The sequence below is a fragment of the Bombina bombina genome, chromosome 9 (assembly GCF_027579735.1).
Source record: "Bombina bombina isolate aBomBom1 chromosome 9, aBomBom1.pri, whole genome shotgun sequence".
Taxonomy (NCBI): Eukaryota; Metazoa; Chordata; class Amphibia; order Anura; family Bombinatoridae; genus Bombina; species Bombina bombina.
This window is the reverse complement of record NC_069507.1, coordinates 153,238,562-153,260,272: the sequence shown is the minus strand read 5'-3', so window position 1 is coordinate 153,260,272 and position 21,711 is coordinate 153,238,562. Positions and strand designations below refer to the sequence as shown.

General features: G+C 36.4%; 1 protein-coding gene across 3 annotated transcripts in view; it reads left to right on the top strand.

Annotated features, from left to right (window-relative positions):
* SLK (STE20 like kinase) overlaps positions 1-21,711 on the top strand; it is a 325,767-nt gene that overhangs the window by 181,501 nt on the left and 122,555 nt on the right. For all 3 annotated transcript variants that reach the window (XM_053692434.1, XM_053692433.1, XM_053692432.1), the window contains exons 7-12: positions 434-515; positions 2,738-2,869; positions 4,547-6,169; positions 13,505-13,635; positions 13,876-13,999; positions 20,168-20,347. In XM_053692434.1, the coding sequence (XP_053548409.1) occupies positions 434-515; positions 2,738-2,869; positions 4,547-6,169; positions 13,505-13,635; positions 13,876-13,999; positions 20,168-20,347 (2,272 nt within the window). The remainder of the gene's footprint in view (positions 1-433; positions 516-2,737; positions 2,870-4,546; positions 6,170-13,504; positions 13,636-13,875; positions 14,000-20,167; positions 20,348-21,711) is intronic.

The window sequence follows — 21,711 nt, the reverse complement described above, 5'->3', positions numbered from 1 at the left end:
TGGTATGTTCTATCTGAATTATTCTAATTATGACTTTACTGTCCCTTTGAGGTAATTGTTATTTTTTTATTTAGTTAAATAAAACTATGTAAATTGTTATCATTAAGGTAATCATTATTTTTCTCCTTCCAATAAAGTATAGCTGAAAAGTTGGTCAAATATGAATGTTTAACCTATTATAATGGAGAAATGTCACTTCCCAATAATTTAATTAATATCAATTATCTATCTATGTATATATAATTATATATAACCAAATCAGTAATGGTTTGATATAACTGGAAAAATAATCTGAAAAGTTATTATTCTAAAAATGAAAACCATGATTTAAATTATCCTTACTGACTAGTGTTTTACTGATGAGTGTTTTCTAATATCACAAACTATGTATATACATAATTTATCCATATTTTTTTTTTATTTTTTTTTAAAGGTCACATGACTTCAATGATTTCCTAAAAAAATGTTTGGAGAAAAATGTTGATGCCAGGTGGACTACTGCGCAGCTGCTACAGGTAACATAAAAATCGCTGGTCGATATTTTCTTTATAGAGGACAGGAGCATATGTATGTATGCCTTGTTTTTTTTGTGTGTGTTTTTTGCAACTTATATCTATATATAAATAAATATATATTTATTATTTTTGCCCTTAAAACATCCCACATGTAACCTGATCATCACAATATACTAATATATATGCTGTGTCATGTTGTTCAGTTTGTGTATACTCATTAAGGCTTATAAGCATGGCACATCATTTTCTGTTGTTCTCCATGATATAACTTAATGCTTAAACCTATTTGCTGATGTTGTATTTTAAAGCTTATTTTTGTTTTCTTTTTACTGCTAATTATTATTTTTAGTGTGTGTATATTATCTCAGATGTGGGAATATTCTGTATATAGTTTGAGTTTGTACCTAATACACTTCAGCTATTATGTATTAGTTTAACTGTAAGTATAGCAGTATCTCTCTGATGAAGCATGGGTTAACTATGCGAAACGTGTAAGAGAATAATACTACTGTATATGATACCCTGTTTCTACAATAAACTGTATTGATCTGCAGCTATCTTCTTAACTCTTGACCCTTACTCTCTGGCTGCTTAATTGCTGATTACTGCTTACTGATTGTGTGTGTGTATATATGGTATATGTGTATGTATATAGGCATATGCACAGATTAAAAAGTTCATTGCAAACCAATTAAATGCAATTAAAACATTGCCAATTGGATTCAAATTTAAAGAGACATTAAAGTGTAAAGAACATGCTATAATGTGTTAGAGAATTTAACCCCTACAAGATTGTTAAAGGGACACTGTACCCAAATTTTTTCTTTTGTAATTCAGAAAGAGCATGCAATTTTAAGCAACTTTCTAATTTACTCCTATTATCAATTTTTCTTCGTTCTCTTGCTATCATTATTTGAAAAAAAAGGCATCTAAGCTTTTTTTTGGTTTCAGTACTCTGGACAGCACTTTTTTATTGGTGGATGAATTTATCCACCAATCAGCAAGGACAACCCAAGTTGTTCACCAAAAATGGGCCGGCATCTAAACTTACATTCTTGCATTTCAAATAAAGATACCAAGAGAATGAAGAAAATTTGATAATAGGAGTAAATTAGAAAGTTGCTTAAAATTTCATGCTCAATCTGAATCACGAAATTATTTTTTTGGGTACAGTGTCCCTTTAAATATGTAGTCAGCTCCAGAGCAGCAATTTACTACAATTGGATTGGATAATACTAGCACAAATTAATATATTATAATTCTTTTTTTTAAACCCTTCACTGTGCCATTAACTTAGATGTATAGTTGTAATCTAAATCAATAGGGCGCATACTTATGCTGTTAAATTATGCCTTTTCTCTTCTGTTTATATTAGAAACTAGTCTCTAGAGCTTGTGGTTTTTTTATAAGATCTTTCTACTCTGTGCGTGACCCCTCATTAAAAGGACATTGAACGCTAAAAGTATTTTCTATGCATAGTATTGAGGTTATTTCCTGCCTCTAGTCATGTGTGCCGCCATGTTGAAATCTAGATGTTACTGCATTCCAGTGCTAACATGTTTGCAAATGTGCAGCAACTCTCCTTCAGATACCTAGACAGCTAGATTCCTAAATTGCGACACCCATAATTAAAGGGAGCTGCATGAAATATGTTGAATGTCCCTTTAAAAGATTAGTATCTTCCCTTTAAAAAGTGGGTTATGTCCCTGTTACTATCAATGTAAAAATTCAGAATTTTTAAGTCATTGCTTGACAAACCCAGAAGCCAGAGATCCACTGGGTCCTACAACTTTATCCTTGGCTCCTATTTTTTGGGGGGTTATTCTTCATATATCTCTATAAAAAATACCACAGTCTTGTTAATAAATATTTTTACTGATTCCTACATTTTAAACAGATTTGTTGACTCTTGTCTTAATTGACAATTACATGACCCTCTAAACTCTATGAATCCAGATACCTAGCTATACAATAGCCGAATTTCTGGTAGAAGAAAGAAAGTGCAAAAAATAAGAACAGTGAAATAAAGACAGCTAGTTTTGTTAACAAATTGGTGAAATTATCATAAAGCAGTGTCTGGGGATGATGGGAAAAAGAGGAAGGTTATCAAAGGAATATGAAAGGAAATTCAAGCTAAAAAATAGACATCTGTGTGTATACATATTTTCATATGAGGCGTGTCTGTGTTCATTGTAGTAAATCATATCTGTCTTTCTAAAAAGCACCGCTTTGTTACAACTGTGCACTCCAACAAGCCAGTTCGGGAATTAATTGCAGAGGCTAAGGCTGAAGTTTTAGAGGAAGTTGAAGATTCTAAAGAGGAGGAGGAGGAGGAAGATATGGAACACTCTTTGGTGAGTGTAAAATCAAGATCATCTTAATTTATTGCTAAATTCCTTGCTATTATCTGTTTGAAGGACCTAGTTTATTAATATGCAGGCAGACATGGTTCCCAGGCCGGGAAGGGAGTGGGGTAGCATTCTGTGTCTATCACCCAAAGCGGATCAGTTTGGATGTTTTAACGCCCCAAGGCAGAACATGTTGTGATCTGAGATCTCATCACAGAAAATGCATCATGTCTGCAGAAAGAATGGGACACATGCAGGAACTATTAGCAATTTAACTTTGTAGCGCTGCTCCACATTAGACTGTTATCTTCAAACAGAGCTGTTTTCTGGCTGCACTGTGTAAGTTTTCCTTATCACAGTGCATCCAGAGCAAAGTGTTGTTTGAAGTGAACAGTCAAATATGCAGTAGTGCTGCAAAGCAGCATAGCATTTATTATTGACTGGCTCAAACCCACCCCCTAGCATTCCCCAGTCTGCAAAGCTTTTTTTTTTTATGGATGTAAGACATTCTTATGAGCAATGCACTTTTTTATTACTAAATTTCTATGTTGGACCAAGAGAAAAGGAAACAAATTTATTCAAGAGACATTTTACAATTATTTTTTTTGGCTGCAGCTAATAACTATTGCACTATATTATAACTTTTTAAAAATTGCTTTATCCTCAAGTTAACCAACACATTGCAATTGAACTGGTACTTTAGTATAACAGCCTAATTTAAAATTGAATTTTATTTAAAAATGAGCTGCAGAAAAGTTTTCACTACAAAAATCTCATCGTAGAAAGTGAAAATAAGTTCTGCTTCTGGGCCACCACCTCATATTTGGCAGAGAGGTTGGGAAGCTGGATTCTTATGACCACTGATTCTTAACATATGGTTTCAGGCTTGCAGCTTCATAAAGTAGATCCCAAAGTCACTATAAGTCTAGCAGGCTTTTTGAGCCTGGGAACTGTAGGTCATTGTGGTTTTCTATAAACGCTCCTATATTAGCCTCTTAATGTCAGCCAACATACCCTGTATATCAGCTGTTGTTTGCACATTTAGGGATGCAATAATTATGAGGACGGCTATTTAAGCCGAAACGCGTCAGTTGGGTCTTACTGACCACTCCGCATTTCTTATTTGTTTGTACCATCTATTTTGTGCTGTTCTTCAGGAACTTTTTAACTTTGACACAATTTTGTGTAAATAAAGCCATTTTTTGTTTTATTTCACAGCCGGTGCTCCTATTTAATTTTTTGTTGATTTCAATAATGTGGGTCTCGCTGACAGAGAGGCCATGCTACTTCTTCATGCCTCACCCAGTGAGGCATTCAAAAATAGAGTGGTTTTGATGCTGTCTACAAGACCCACACTGTTAGAGCCCTTTAAACTCTTTGAAACAGGCATCATAAAGGGTAACATTGCTGTCGTTAAGGGGGTAACATTTTGAAAAGCAAGAAGAAACCTTTAAATATCTCTTTGATTTGTGCAGAAAACCACTTTGATGTAATTCCTAACTTACAAGCAAACTTTCTAATACATTAATACTATTTTGAAGAGGGATTTTGTATTTAGGTTTTGTGATTATTTTATCATCAAATGTGTGGTGTTTTTTTGTTTGTTTTTTTATTTTATTTTTATTTTTTTAATAGCAAGGTTCTGACTATTTTTTTTTTTTATCTTTGTGAATATTGTTTTAGCCTGTTCCGGATAGTAAGCGTGCCTCATCAGACCTCAGCATTGCAAGTTTAGATGATGATAAACTTTCCCAGAATGCTTCAAGTTTAGAGCCTGTGGCTGAACAGTCTCTTCCTGCTGTGGCTGAAAATAAAATCCCTGATCAAGAACCAACAAAAGCGACTACAACAACCGAAGATCTTTCAAAAGAGTTGCCCAAAACAGAACCTCTACCTAAAGAAAATGAAGTACTAAATGTTGTTACAAAAGCTGTAAATGAAGATAATAAAAATGAAAATAATGTTGTGGAAAAGAAAGAAGAAGTTATTTTACCTGGTTTGAACCTGAAGGAAGAGAGCCAAGGAAAATCAACAAATGAAGAAATTCCATTGGTCCCAGAAAATGATGTCAAGAGCGAATCTGTCACTCATGACGCAGAAGTTAATGATAAGGTTCCATTGCAGGATAGAGGTGAAATACTGAATGAAGGGAAAGTGGAAAGTCAGGAAGTTGTTGCAGAAATTACAGAAGCCAAATCAGAATTGGAATCTTCAGACTCACAGAAGAGTGAACCAGACCAGCATATCGTTGAAAATAACATGAGTGAAGGAACCATTACTGAACATCCTGATACAACAACTACAACACGCACAGGTGATCCCGATACCATGACTACAACACACACAGGTGATCCCAATACCACAACTACAGCACACACAGGTGATCCCGATACCACGACTACAGCACACACAGGTGATCCCGATACCACGACTACAATACACACAGGTGATCCTGATACCACAACTACAGCACACACAGGTGATCCTGATACCACAACTACAGCACACACAGGTGATCCCGATACCATGACTACAACACTCACAGGTGATCCTGATACCACGACTACAACACACACAGGTGATCCTGATACCACGACTACAACACACACAGGTGATCCTGATACCACAACTACAACACACACAGGGGTGATAAAGGAGCAACCAGAGGATGCTCAAGGTGTTGTTGAAAAGGTTGGGGATGTTGTTAATGAAGACACCAGCACAAAACCAGAGACATCTAAATTATCTGAGAACATTTTACATCCAGAGACGAGTGAAGATACATCTGTTATAAACATTGTTCCAGTAACTGATGGCGCTCAAATATCAAAAAGTTCAGATCAAAAGAATGTTATTGTCTCTACAGAGGAAAGTATTGCTGTAACGAAACCTGATGAAAAAGAACTTAAACAAGTTGAAGATATAGTGCAAATTCCTCCTGTTAAAGATGATCAGATTAAAGATTCCTCTGTTGCTTCTGAGTCAAAAGGGAAGGCCGTTGAAGTTACAGTACAGGAAAATGATATCAATTCTATTGATAGCACTATAGCCACCACTGAAAATGAGAACGAACTTCTTCCAGGTGTACCGAATATCAGTGTAATCTCTGCTGAATCTGAAGGAAAAGATTATAGAGGATTGTCCTTTAAACCTGAAATAGTGAAGATAGTGGAGCCTGAAACTCCAAAAGAAACTGACTCTGATTCCGGTACAGGTTCTACAGCAGACAGTGGAAGCATTGATCTCAACTTGTCCATATCTAGCTTCATGACGAAAAACAAAGAATCAGGCTCAATATCTATACAGGTAAGACCAAACGGTATCTGCAGGGGCTCAGGATTGTGCACTTGTTTAAAGGGAAATGAAACTCAAAATGTTCATTTTCTTTTTCTCTTCACATTGATTGTAAAAGAGTATTTCTAGGTAGCCTCCGGTATTTGGATGTATCTGGAGCACTATATTGCAGTAGATTTGCCAATACTTGTATTAGTTGTATACTAGGGCTGCACAATTAATTGCATGATGCGATTAATCGAGATTTTTAATCGACGCAATTTTAAATCGCGGGAGTATGCGATTTATTTGAAAAATAAAAATCCTCTCATGTGGCCGACTGTACTGCATTGAGGATTTTTTTTAAATTTAAAATCGTGCAGCCATATTACATACCCTAAGTTTCAGACTGCAGACGTCCCTAGGGAGAAATAAGTGACTTTCCCTCCTCTTCACTCTCCTGCATGGGCTCTGCTTTTAGACATAGATTGATTGGCTGCTACTGAGATCACAAACAGAATACGTTTTTGTATTAAAAAAAACGCATATTCCCGTGTTTTAAAATTGTGGCGATTTAAAATCGCAATTAATTGCATTGTGCAATTAATCGTGCAGCCCTATTGTATACACTTTTGAGCACTAGATGGCAGCAGTATTAGCACAATGTTGTTTTATTGTTAAAACCATTGTTGCAATACTTCTGCAGTATTACAGTGATATACGCAGTTATAAGCCGACCTTAGTATGCTTTTCCAAAAAGTATTTCCACTAAAACACAATATTATTGTTGTGCTCTGTGTCCCTTTAAATACACAGTCCCTTATTCTATTGTAATGTGTCCTATAGAAGGATCTCTTAGAATTTCTTTTACTTAAACTATTATTTGCAGAATAGATTATAATTTGTAGTAAGCAAAGTGCTTGTGAACAAGACTGGCAGCAGACCTTTGGTTAATCTTGTTTAAAGACACATGAAGCCCAAAAAAAGATTCAAACAGAGCATACAAGTTTTTCTTGGTATCCTTTGTTAAAAAGAAGGGATAGGAAGGCTCAAGAGCACCAATGCACTACTGGGAGGTAGCTGCACACATATGCCTCTTGTCATTGGCTCATCACATTAGTTCAGCTAGTTCCCAGTAGTGCATTGCTGCTCCTTGAACAAAAAGGATACCAAGAAAATTAAACTAATTTGATAATAGAAATAAATTGCAAACTTGTTAAAAAAAATGGCATACTCTATCTTAATCATGAAAGAAAAAAATTGTGTTTGTCCTGCGTTGGCCGCACTGACCGCACTCTGTGTTGAATCAGGGTCTGCTTCGCACCCAGTACAAAATGTGCCCGCTCTGCTGATCAATCAGCCTGCACTCTGGTATAGCAGCTCCTTCCGTGTGTGGTGCAACTAGGATGCAGTCTAAGCTGAATTCAAATGCTTTCAATTGCTCTAGTGTTGGTGTTTTCAAACAATCTAATAGCAAATAGAAAAATACATATAAGTAAGTTGAAGTAATCGGACATGCTTTGTGTTGTATTGTGCAGTTGTACGGCCACAGAGACATGTCAGATTGCATTTAATTGCTTTATTTGTTATTAGGTTGATTTTAAAGTCGTAATTAAACTTGTATGATTCCTACAGAGCACTGGTTTTCAAACCTGTCCTCAGACCTCCCGAACAGGCCAGATTTTGAAGATATTTGAACTGGAATACAGGTAATCAGCTGATTAGTAAACATGGCTATTTTACCTGCTCTCATCCAAGGTAATCCTGAAAACCTGACCTGTTGGGGAGGCCTGTGGACAGGTTTGAAAACCAGTGAGATAAAGCAAGCATTTTTTTTAACCAACTTTTTAATTTCCTTTTAAAATTTGCTTTGTTCACTTGGTATCTTTTGTTGAACATTAAATCTAGGACAGCGATGCACTACTGGGAGCGAGCTAACCAGTTCTTGTGATCCAATGAAAGAAGCATTTACAGTTGCAAGAAAAAGTATGTGAACCCTTTGGAATGATATGTATTTCTGTACAAATTGGTCATAAAATGTGATCTGATCATCATCTAAGTCACAACAATAGACAATCACAGTCTGCTTAAACTAATAACACACAAAGAATGAAATGTTGCCATGTTTTTATTGAACACACCATGTAAACATTCACAGTGCAGGTGGAAAAAGTATGTGAACCCTTGGATTTAATAACTGGTTGAACCTCCTTTGGCAGCAATAACTTCAACCAAACGTTTCCTGTAGTTGCAGATCAGACGTGCACAACTGTCAGGAGTAATTCTTGACCATTCCTCTTTACAGAACTGTTTCAGTTCAGCAATATTCTTGGGATGTCTGGTGTGAATCGCTTTCTTGAGGTCATGCAACAGCATTTCAATCGGGTTGAGGTCAGGACTCTGACTGGGCCACTTCAGAAGGCGTATTTTCTTCTGTTTAAGCCATTCTGTTGTTGATTTACTTCTATGCTTTGGGTCATTGTCCTATTGCAACACCCATCTTCTGTTGAGCTTCAGCTGGTAGACAGATGGCCTTAAGTTCTCCTGCAAAATGTCTTGATAAACTTGGGAATTCATTTTTCCTTCGATTATAGCAATCCGTCCAGGCCCTGACGCAGCAAAGCAGCCCCAAACCATGATGCCCCCACCACCATACTTCACAATTGGGATGAGGTTTTGATGTTGGTGTGCTGTGCCTCTTTTTCGCCACACATAGTGTTGTGTGTTTCTTCCAAACAACTCAACTTTGGTTTCATCTGTCCACAGAATATTTTGCCAGTACTGCTATGGAACATCCAGGTGCTCTTGTGCAAACTGTAAACGTGCAGCAATGTTTTGTTTGGACAGCAGTGACTTCCTCTGTGGTATCCTCCCATGAAATCCATTCTTGTTTAGTGTTTTACATTTTGTAGATTCGCTATCAGGGATGTTGGCATTTGCCAGTGACTTTTGTAAGTCTTTAGCTGACACTCTAGGATTCTTCTTCACCTCATTGAGCAGTCTGCGCTGTGCTCTTGCAGTCATCTTTACAGGACGGCCACTTCTAGGGAGAGTAGCAGCAGTGCTGAACTTTCTCCATTTATAGACAATTTGTCTTACCGTGGACTGAAGAACAGCAAGGCTTTTGGAGATACTTTTATAACCCTTTCCAGCTTTATGCAAGTCAACCATTCTTAATCGTACGTCTTCTGAGAGCTCTTTTGTGCGAGGCATCATTCACATCAGGCAATGCTTCTTGTGAAAAGCAAACCCAGAACTGGTGTGTGTTTTTTATAGGGCAGGGCAGCTGTAACCAACACCTCCAATCTCATCTCATTGATTGGACTCCAGTTGGCTGACATCTCACTCCAATTAGCTCTTGGAGATGTCATTAGTCTAGGGGTTCACATACTTTTTCCACCTGCACTGTGAAGTTTACATGGTGTGTTCAATAAAACATGGCAACATTTCATTCTTTGTGTGTTATTAGTTTAAGCAGACTGTGATTGTCTATTGTTGTGACTTAGATGATGATCAGATCACATTTTATGACCAATTTGTGCAGAAATCCATATCATTCCAAAGGGTTCACATACTTTTTCTTGCAACTGTGTGTGCGGCCATTAATGAGTGCCTAGCTCCGAGTAGTTCATTTCTGTTTTTTAGCCTACCTAGTAATGCTTTTCAACAAAGGATACAAAAAGAACAAAGCTAATTTGATAATAGGAGTCCATTGTGAAGTTGTATAAAATTGCATGCTCTGGCAGAATCATGAAAAACAATTTCTAACTTTGCCTCTATTCACATTTTTTGTGTATATGACACTTCAACAAGGGATACCAAGAGAAGAAATTAAATTTTGCAATAGAAGTAAATTGGAAATATCTTTAGAATTGTACACTCCGTCTGAATAATGACAAATAAATTAAATATATTGCACTTTTAAAGGGACAGAACATTTAAAAATAAACTTTTTTGATTCAGACAGAGCATGTAACTTTCCAGTTTACTACTGTTCTTTGTGTTCTCTTGGTATCCCTTGTTTAAAAAGGATACATAGGTAGGCTCAGGATCAGCAATGTACTGCTAGGAGCTAGCTGGGGATTAGTGGCTGTACTTATATGCCTTTTTTCATTGGCTCACTTTATGTGCTTAGCTAGCTCCCAGTAGTGCATACTAAGAGAACAAAAGCAAATTTGACAACAGAAGTAAACTATCTGAATTAGGACAGTTTAATTATGACTTTAAAAGGACATGAAACCCCAAAAAAATGATTTCATGATTTAGTAGAACATACAAATTTAACAACTTTCCAGTTTACCCCTATTATCAAATTTGCTTCATTCTCTTGGTATCATTGGTTGAAGGAGCAGCAATGCACTACTGGTTTCTAACTGAACACATGGGTGAGCCAATGACAATCGGTATATATATGCAGCCACCAATCAGCATCTAGAACCTATGTTCTTTGCTGCTCCTGATCTTACCTAGATAAACCTTTCAGCAAAGGATAACAAGAGAAGGAAGCAAATGAAATAATAGAAGTAAATTGGAATGTTGTTTAAAATCACATGCTCCTTCTGAATCATGAAAAAAAAAATGTGGGTTTCATGTCCCTTTAAGTCAGTGGCAGGGCAGCTTCTAATAGACCACACTGCCCAATAATTAAAACAATTAAAAGAAAATAGCTGCGGTGCTTCTTGCTAGATTGCACGTTTGAGTGAACAAATAAACAAGGAAACGTAAATAGAGCAGTGAGGTTTGAACAAACATCTGAGTAAATACCAGGGCTCAGATCATTGTTTACTGTTCCTTTTCAGTGTTTTTAATGTAATTTGTAAATGTAAAACTCCTGGTAGTTCAGAAGAGTACCTTTATATTACAGGACAATAAATACAGTTTTGCATAACCAACAAATGCAAGATAACAAGACAATGCAAAATAACTTAGTCTGAACTTCAAATGAGTAGTAGATTTTTTTTTGGACACATTTCAAAGCTCTGTCTATTTCCACTCCCCCTGTATCATGTGACAGTCATCAGCCAATCACAAATGCATATACGTATAGTCTGTGAATTCTTGCACATGCTCAGTAGGAGATAGTGACTCAAAAAGTGTAAATATAAAAAGACTGTGCCCTTTTTGTTAATGGAGGTAATTTAGAAAGTTGTTTAAAATTGCATGCTCTATCTGAATCATAAAAATTTAATTTTGAATTGAGTGACCCTTTAATTGCAATACATTTCTGTTGTGTTGCTAAGGAATAACATATCGGCTAAGACTTAACATTTTTAAAACAAATTAACATCCCTTTTACTGCAGTTATTTATCAATAGCCTAACTATTTGCCTTATTTGAAGGAGCCAATCTGGGCTTTAGTCCTTAGACAACAAGGCTAGCTACTGTCCTGACATTATGTTAGTATAAAATTCACTGATTAGTTGTTATATGACAGCACTACTTAGGGGCAGATATGTAGCAGGTTTATCAATTTTTAAAAATTTCATGGCTAAATTACATGAGAAGGGGACACAGTAATTAATTAAAGTATGTTGCAATTTTGATTCATTATGTATGGCTAAATGTTTTATATACATATCTTAAGGTGTTTACTGTTCTTTACAAGGGGCACTTATTGCACCTAAAAAATAAAATGTCTAAAATGTATTACAGTTTTTTTTTTTTTGTACAATGGATGTTCCTATACAGCGAATTGTTGTAATGCTTGTGTTAAGTGTCACTGCATAACAGTACAGCAGTGGGAGTTCTGCCTATCAACCAGTGAGCAATCACTGTTATCTTTCAAGTAATGATATTTGTGTTTATGCTGTCTTCATGAAATCAGGGGTTCTTAGGATTCAGTATCCCCCTATACCATTGACAGGTGCATAGGACCTCTCATTAGAAAGAGAATTTTACCCTGGTTTTAAAATGGGATTTCATGCCCTCTATATGTTGCTCTTTATAAGCCCCCTCTTACCCCCTCTTTACCATGGTGGTCACCTGCAAATTAGAGGTGAATGTAACCCATGATTCAAAAGAAGGACTCCTACTCTTTTTCAAATGAGGAGTCTCATCCCCTTCTAAATAAAACGTTGAAGATAAATATGGGCTGCATAATTAAACCCAATTTCTCGTCATAACAAAGAAAACAAATCCTCTCTGGTTTCTGGTGAGGCAGAACACCATTTCGTAAGGTGACCACCTGCATCCTAGAGGGGTCACATGTCCCTTTTAGGTAATATGAGGGGTACAATGGGAAAAGAGAGGCCATACTTGGCAAATCTGCATTTTTGCCGCTACTGCAAAGGATCGTTTATGTTGCAACTATCAGATCCCTAGCGGGATATATGACCCCACATTTGAAAGGGGATATTAAGTGATTTTGGGGTGGAGGTATTGATTGCCCAGTTCCATTAGCAATGTCATACACATCAGGATACTGGAGAGCTAGAGAATGTCCACAAAGCTTCTGTCTAGGAGGATTACACTTCAACCAGGAGGATTACACACTTGGTTGAAAGTAAAACACAAACAAACAAGTGATTTAACCCACTGAAAGCTAGTATCACCAACCCATTGGCTGCTTGGAAAAGACACAGACAATTAATAGGTTAAAGGGACATGATACCCTAATGTTAAAGCACTTGAAAGTGATACAGCAAAGCTGTAAAAAGCTAACTAGAAAATATCACCTGAACATCTCTATGTAAAAAAGGAAGATATTTACCTCAACATTTCCTAAGTATTCACAGCCCACTGTAAAGAGACTTTAGTCCCAGGACTTCATGTTCAGGCACAGTTATGTTATTTTCCTGTTCAGTTTAATAAAGCTTACTGTGAAATCTCATGAGATCACAGCAAAGCAATGTAAGACCTAATCACTGCTGCTGCTGATTGGCTATTGTGTTTTTTTTTTTTTTTCTCAACTTGCAGCTTTACAGCAGCTCTAACTGTTCACATAGCACTTACTCTGGTGAGCTGAAGAAATTGTGAGGTAAAATATCTTCCCTTTTTACATAGAGATGTTCTGGTGATATTTTCCTGTCAGCTTTTAGTTATGCTGCATCACTTTCAAGTGATTTAGTATATGAGTATTATGTCCCTTTAAGCCTTTGCTAGATAATACACTCACAGTAGTGATTTTACCACTTGATTAGCTTGAATACGGGCATGGGTTACCTGTATGTTTTAAGGAATTTATAGCCAGGGAGGGAGAAGAAAATGATAACTCATGTTGCTACGTGAAAATTGAGACCATTAAATTACTTATAGAGAGACCAGAGTTCCCAACATGTATTGCAGTCGTTAAAAGTGACTGAACTGTTGTCCAAAAACCCTTGTTTTAGTTGATGTAAAAAAAATATTTTTTAATAAATTGTTCTCTAGGAAAACAAACGCCAAAAGAAAACTTTAAAGAAGACTCGAAAGTTCATGGTTGATGGAGTTGAAGTGAGTGTTACAACTTCAAAAATCGTAACTGATAACGACCATAAGAGTGAAGAATTGCGATTCCTTAGGTACGATTACATCATTTTTTTTTTTTAAATAATTTTTCTCTTGATCATTTACCTCAATTAATGACATTTATTTCTTTATAGACGGAAAACCCCACAACAAGCTTTAGTAAACTTCTGAGCAAAGCTTCAATTTTAGGTTGCACACAGAATGTTCATGACAAAGTTTTTTGATTTCTTTTTTTTATGTGAAAAATATTGTTATTAGCCATTGATCGTCTTCACAAATTTACTCTTATGCAGGAGGCAAGAACTGCGTGAATTAAGACTTCTACAAAAAGAAGAACAGAGAGCCCAGCAGATTCTTAGCAACAAACTGATGCAGCAAAAAGATCAGATCTTCAGGAGATTTGAACAGGAAATGATGGTGACTTCCCCCCCTTTTTTCATAATGACGATTATATTATTTAATACTTTCTTGATTTTCTTTTCACGATTAAATAATAGCAATATTCTTGTGCTCTATTTTGGCCTAATTATTCCTTTATCAAATTTGTTCTTTTGGCAAATACAAAATGTGCGCTGGTATTACAAGTAAAGGGCAATGCAAACAATTGCATGGAAGCTTTGTGTTTACGAGAGCGTGCTTCCATAGGCTCCAATGGGATCCTCGTTCTGATGCCGTCATACACGGCACAGAACCTAGCGCAGTGAAGCGGGTAAGTCGCACAGCGATGAGCAGCAAAGTTAATATGTATATGAATATATACATATATATTTTATGTGTTTATATTTGTATATACACATACTAACACATAAATACATATATATTTACAGGGAACACACAGTCCCCATAGACCGCAATGTAAAGGCACTTTTCAGTGCTGTTTTGTTTCTTTATAACACCCCAGACCCGCTCACTTTAACCCCTAAAAACTGCTTTGTGCTGTTTTTTTTTTTTTTTTAAATCAAATGTTTTTATTAAGGTAAGTAGCATAACAAAAGCCACATATAAACAAAAAAAAGAAAAAACAAGTTATTACAGAGTGAACACGGCTGATAATAGAAGTAAATCATAATAGACACATTGAAAACAGGTATATCCTACCGTATTACTAGCATACCTCGGATATATACATTATAAGATTTACAATGATACCTTAAAGTTTTATTTGTTTTGTGCAAAATGTGACTAATGATATATAGCTCCTCATGAGCATGATTTATAGACCTATATAGGTAAAAGGTTAGTGATATATAGCCCCTCATGGGCATGATTTATAGACCTATATAGGTAAAAGGTTAGTGATATATAGCCCCTCATGGGCATGATTTATAGACCTATATAGGTAAAAGGTTAGTGATATATAGCCCCTCATGAGCATGATTTATAGACCTATATAGGTAAAAGGTTAGTGATATATAGCCCCTCATGGGCATGATTTATAGACCTATATAGGTAAAAGGTTAGTGATATATAGCCCCTCATGAGCATGATTTATAGACCTATATAGGTAAAAGGTTAGTGATATATAGCCCCTCATGGGCATGATTTATAGACCTATATAGGTAAAAGGTTAGTGATATATAGCCCCTCATGGGCATGATTTATAGACCTATATAGGTAAAAGGTTAGTGATATATAGCCCCTCATGGGCATGATTTATAGACCTATATAGGTAAAAGGTTAGTGATATATAGCCCCTCATGAGCATGATTTATAGACCTATATAGGTAAAAGGTTAGTGATATATAGCCCCTCATGGGCATGATTTATAGACCTATATAGGTAAAAGGTTAGTGATATATAGCCCCTCATGGGCATGATTTATAAGCCTAAATAGGTAGAAGATAGCGGGTTAATACCACAGAAAAAATTCACCAGGTTGGGTGAATGTCTAATATAATATTACCCCCCGGGAACTTACATTAAGTCGCGGGGGGGGGGGGGAGGAGGTGAGTTAAGTAAACAGTCGGTACAAGACAGCCTTCTTCTCTTCTATATAATGTCTCTATATACACTTATCTACATCATGATGCCACATTGGTGTCAAACCTAAATACTAGCAGGGCCCTTTTATACTAAATGCTTAAATATGCATTGTTATGAAATTTACAACATATCTGCAAAATCTATTAATGTTTGCCTGTATGATCCCTTAGTGTTTTAAGATAGTAAGGGGAGGATAGATAGAGGCTTAATAGGGGTACTTATACTAAATGTGACACCTAGCGTTTGCAGAGTGTAATATTGTAATACACATAAAATATGACAGACCTATGATTCCCTTACATTGGTTAAGTAACAAAGAAATGGAAGACATCCTTTTATCGAACAAGCTTGCAAGACAAGTAAATATAATACAGTGCTCAGTATTACCGGAAGCATGAAAGAGGTGTGCGATTATGAGTTCCGTTGCTTAAAGATGGCAATTAATGGCCGTCAGTGATTACTTAAGTATATAGGGTAAAAAAACAAAAATAAAAAAATTTGCTCTCAGTATATAGAGTACAGTTAAATATATGCAATAATGGAGTCTAATGGAGATTATTTTACATCAGAGTGAGCCAAAGTGAATATTTTATCTTGCGAGAGTGAGGCTCAATACTATTTCTGAAGGCTTCTTAAAAAAAAAGCATATCAGCTTGAAATGTGAAACAGGGTATAATACAGGAGGGGAAAAAATATCATAACAGTCAGATCTGTATTATACAGGTATACAATAGTATAATGTAGACACGCCAATATCATGGGATATTTACAAAAATTTATGTTACCCTTTAGGCATGGGCCCAATACCCAAGGGTGGGTGTGCTGTGTTAATAAAGAGGCAATCCCTAGTGATAAATTTAACGTTCATAGTAGGCTACTGCCCACTTCCATTATGATAATAAACTCTTTCACCTGTAAAAGAAATATATTAGAATACAAATATACCTAATGGAGGTACCTCAGCAAGTATTAAATGTTAAGAAAAATGACTAAACCTGTTATGAGCTTATAGAGCCTATTGACATTAATACTGTATAAAACGTCTAACTAGTGAACACTTTTTGTAACTAAGCTATAGGCAACTAATACAGTTACTAATGAACATATTATGAATTAAAGTATACAATATAGCAGGAACGCTACACCTTACACTATAATAAACAAATATGGCCTGTTTTATACATCAAGCTAATAAAAAACATTTCTAAAGTCCTGCTGCAGCAATAAAGCTGAAGATAGGGTTCTTGTCAGTCCTAACTGTCTCATCTTTGACAGCTAGAGGAAACCTCTCCAACTCACTGTTCATCCGACACCAGATCTTAGCCTGATACATAAGGGTAGGAGGACCTGGGAAAGTTTGGAGACAAAGTTCCGTCGAATGCAGCCGGAGTGTTTGGCTCTTAGTGTTGCTCGTGACCGGGTATCAGTCCACAAAGCTCTACTCATTTCCATAAGATCAGTCATAAGATCCACCTTCCCCACCGGGATCTCAGAGACGAGGGGCTCCAAAGATCTAGTCAAACCAAACTGACACGCTGAGTGGTACTCCGCTGTCGCCACTCCAGTCCAGATCGCCGGACTCTGAGTCAGCAGGGCGCCATGAAGTGATTCCTCTGCTTCAATTGAGCTGGGCTGTGAGGGGTTCCGCCCCTCGCTAAGATCCATTGTAAGCAACACATTAGGCTCAGGCATCTGGCTATGCACAGCGCGCGCCTCTTTCAGATCGTGGGTCTTGTCTGCTCCCCCTGTAGATATGTCTGATGCACGATGCCCAATCACTCCCTCAGGTCCACATGTTGTAGACGTGTTCTTTTTCATACCCATGGCGACTCTCAGCTCCGCAATGAGCGCTTGGTGATGTGTGTCTAAAGAGAGCAGTAAGCCTCGCAGCGAAGAGACAATTTGACTTTCCATATCGTAGGCTAGGGCTGAAGGGAGGTATAATAAAAGTCACACTAATATCAGCTTCAATGCGTTATCAAAGATGGCGGGCGACCCCATGCATAACGATTACTGCAGGCCAAAGAATCTTTATGTTGCTGTGGCATCAGGGACCTCTCCTTATGGACTGTAGCTTTTGCTCTGTAATCTAGGGTCCAATAAAAGAGAGATACGAGTGCAGAGAGACCTTAATTAGTTTGTAATAAGGAGTTATTTGATCAAGTAGCAGAAGCTCTGCAGAGACACGTCTTGCCACTTAGGCTGTTAGCTCCGCCCCCGTGCTGTTTGTTTTTTAATTAAAAAAAACTGCATTACACTTAAATTTGAGGGCACTTGGGACACATTTTGAAAATTAACCAGAGATCTGATCTCTGGTTAATTTTCGGAGAATTATTCGCTACCGCAAGCTCACGGTAGCAATAACTGGTTATTTATCGTGCTCCAAACGGGCGTGCAATAAATTAGCTCTCCACTTGTAATTTAGTCCTTAATGGGCACACCACCTGGCTGATTTAACTGACTACCTGGCTAAAATTTTAGCCAATATTAAGCTAATATTGGCTAATATTTTTTTTTTTCAACATTTGTTGCACAAATTATCAGTATACCAATTTGTGTTAACTTATACAATTTATGCTTTTGATAGTGTAAGTTTATAAATAACATAAATTGTTTTCTACTATTTGCTATTTTGTAAATGCTTTGCTTCAGTTTTTAGATATTATATGATATTAGCCAAGCTCTCAGTAGGTTATTAGCCTGTGGTGTGTCAGATAACAAAAAGCTGAAGACTATGTCATTTGTTTACACTCTTGTAGAACCGTATTAGTACTGGTCAGTTGATGGCCACTTCATATGCCCCTCCCTAGTTCTGTTTCTACGTGTTATGAGGTAGGTTGATCTGCAGTCCTGCTTTAGGTGAATTGTCATTTTGAACAGATGAATAAAGATTGTTTGACTTTTTCTCAGCAAAGCATACTGTCTACTTCATGGGTCCTGTCATCGCCTTGACTGTTATCATCACCTCAAAGGACAAATAAATCAGCTGTTTTTATTATTCTGCAGGATTTGTGCTTAGTGGAGCCCTTAAAGCTTCCTTTGTTAATGTTCGGATTGTTCCAGCTTATTAATTGTCCTGTTTTGTTCAACTGAGTGTATTTCTAACAAATTATACAATTCACTTTTATTGTTACATTTTCCCTTTTTTGTGTTTATTGAGCTAAAGCAATGATTTTATGATTAAAACTCTGGGCTATTGATTATGGGTTAAATGTTTTATATCTGACATTTCTTATACAGGTAATGTCTTATTTGGCCCTTCACCATAGTGCATTACTAATGGAAATAGCTTTTGTTGTATGGTTGCCAGGTTGTTTTTTTCTAGGAAGTATACTGGGGCTGGAAATCCTCTTGAAAATGTCAGTGTTCGTTTTCTAAGAAAGTTCATCTAAGCAAGCTCTATTCGAGCTGTTTCTTTTAAGTTTCTTCCTTTTGAATTGCAAGATTTGTAAAGAATTCTTGCATTCAAATTGTTCACATTGGACAGACTGGTTGTTTTCCTTGTGATATAGATATTATTTAATCAATCCTTCTTCTCACTAAATTATTTCTTTCATGGCTTTCTCAAGACATGATGAGAGGTTGTAGTTTAGGATATTGTAAATCTGACTATATTGAGGCCGAATTATTAAATGTCTGACGGACCTGATCTGACGGTGCGGATCAGGTCCGACAGACATCGCCGAATGCGGAGAGCAATACGCTCTCCGTATTCAGCATTGCACCAGCAGCTCACAAGAGCTGCTGGTGCAACGCCGCCCCCTGCAGACTCGCTGCCAATAGGCCGCCAGCAGGGGGGTGTCAATCAACCCGATCGTACTCTATCGGGTTGAATTCCGGCAAACTCTGTCCGCCTGCTCATAGCAGGCAGACAGGGTTATGGAGCAGCGGTCTTTAGACCGCTGCTTCATAACTGCTGTTTCTGGCGAGTCTGAAGACTCGCCAGAAACACGGGCCCTCAAGCTCCATTCGGAGCTTGATAAATGGGCCTCAATGTGTCTAGTTCCCAGACAGTTATGGGGGGAGGATTGTTTTCTATAATGAAAAGACATTTAAAAGAACAATTATTGCTGAAATGTTGGAGAACCATTTTGTGTGTTACCTGCTACCCCTTCTCTACAATTTGTATTCCACACTATCTATACTGGGCTTATCATTTATACATTTTCTTTGGACTAAACCAGTGGTTTTCAAAACTATCCGTAGACCTCCCCAACAGGCCAGATTTTCAGAATTACCTTGGATGAGAGCAAGTAAAATAAACATGTTTACTAATCAGCTGATTGTTTCACTTGTGCACAAGTTATATCCTCAAAATGTGTACTGTTAGGGAGGCCTGAGAACAGGTTTAAAAAAAAAAACCAGTGGGCTAAACCTATCTTCGCTGATAGTATGAAGTGTGCCTATACACTGCCATGTGAGGGTGTCACCTGCTGTACTTCAATTACAAGGTATCCTTTATTGATCATTTAGGCAGGCTGCTTCTTTTGCATCTCTTTTGCAGTTTACTAGAATACAGAACATCTATCTCTGTTCTCTGCAGTTTAAAAAAATAAAAAATTGGAAAGAAAAAGTTCTAACATTCCTGTTATGTTTTTCAAGGCTAAGAAACGTCACTATGATCAAGATATTGAAAACCTAGAGAAGCAACAAAAACAGACTATTGAACGGTTAGAACAGGAGCATACAACTCGCTTAAGAGATGAAGCAAAGCGTATAAAAGGGGAACAGGAAAGAGAGCTATCCAAATTCCAAAATGTTTTAAAAAATCGAAAAAAAGAGGTAATGTTTTCATCTAATTTATACATACAGTATATCTGTCTATATGTTAACTATCTGTTTATATATATATATATATATATATATATATATATATATATATATATTATTTTTTCATGATATGTTTAGTAAAATTCAATCTATTTGAAATTGTTCCTTATATAATACTCAGGTCTATTATCAAACAGGTGTCCATAGAGGAACATAAGTGGGAGAATCTGTTGCCCATTTGGCTACATGAAATTTGTGTATGAAATATGTTTTAAACATGTAACAATTTGATTTTTTTTTATTTGTAAGGCTCTTGGTTTGTAAAGTCTGCAAGAATTTCTTATAAATGCATTTCTTTATTATATATATATATATATATATATATATATATATATATATATATATATATATATATATATATATATATATATATATATATCAAAATAACAAGAGTACTGCATTGAGCAATGATACTTTTTTATTGGATTAACTATACATTTATAAGTTGACAAGCTTTCGGAAGAGTTCCTTCCTTTATCAAGTCTGAAGCAATACTGACCAATTCAATGGAATTTACAGATTGTATCTTAAAACACAAAATAGCTAAGACAGTGCAGGGAGAGGAGGAGGTGTCGTAAAAATCATGAGGGAGGCTTAGGTAACAGGCAGACAGTGTCCACTGTAGGAGAACAGACAGGGGAAATATATAGCAATACATAGAGCATATACTGACATAAAGTTATATATCAACATTGAATCAATATCTATAAAGATGTGAAATTGTATATACAGGGGGAATGCAAAAGTTAAAAAAAGACAAAAGTGTGGACATAGGCTTACCTGTGTACCTATGTATAAAGAATGTGGAATATACAATGTAATTGACTAAATGAAAGTACATTACAAAAAAATTTGATAATGTGTTAAGAATCCAGAGTCCACATTTAGTCCAGACTTAAACAGGTTGAAGTGCATTATCATTTTCATTTCAAAGGTTTTTCTTTCCATGGTGTTTTTGAAGTTGCCTCTGAGAATTTTGATTTTGAGGTTTTGGATGGAGTGGTCAGGTTGGGTGAAATGGTGACCAACAGGGGTGCAGTATTTTGTTTCAAAGTGGTTTTTTATTGAGTGTCTGTGTAAGTTCATTCGAAGGTGCAGTTTTTGGCTTGTTTCTCCAATATAGCATCCCATTTCACATGGAGTGCAATGTATCATGTATACCACATTTGCAGATATACATGAATATGCCCCTTTAATGTTATAAGATTTATTATTGTAATTTGCTGTGCTGCTTTCACAAACGTGTTGACACAGTTTGCAGAGTGCTTTATAGAAGCACTTGGTTCCATTCTGAGTGTTATTTTTCTCAAGGGGTA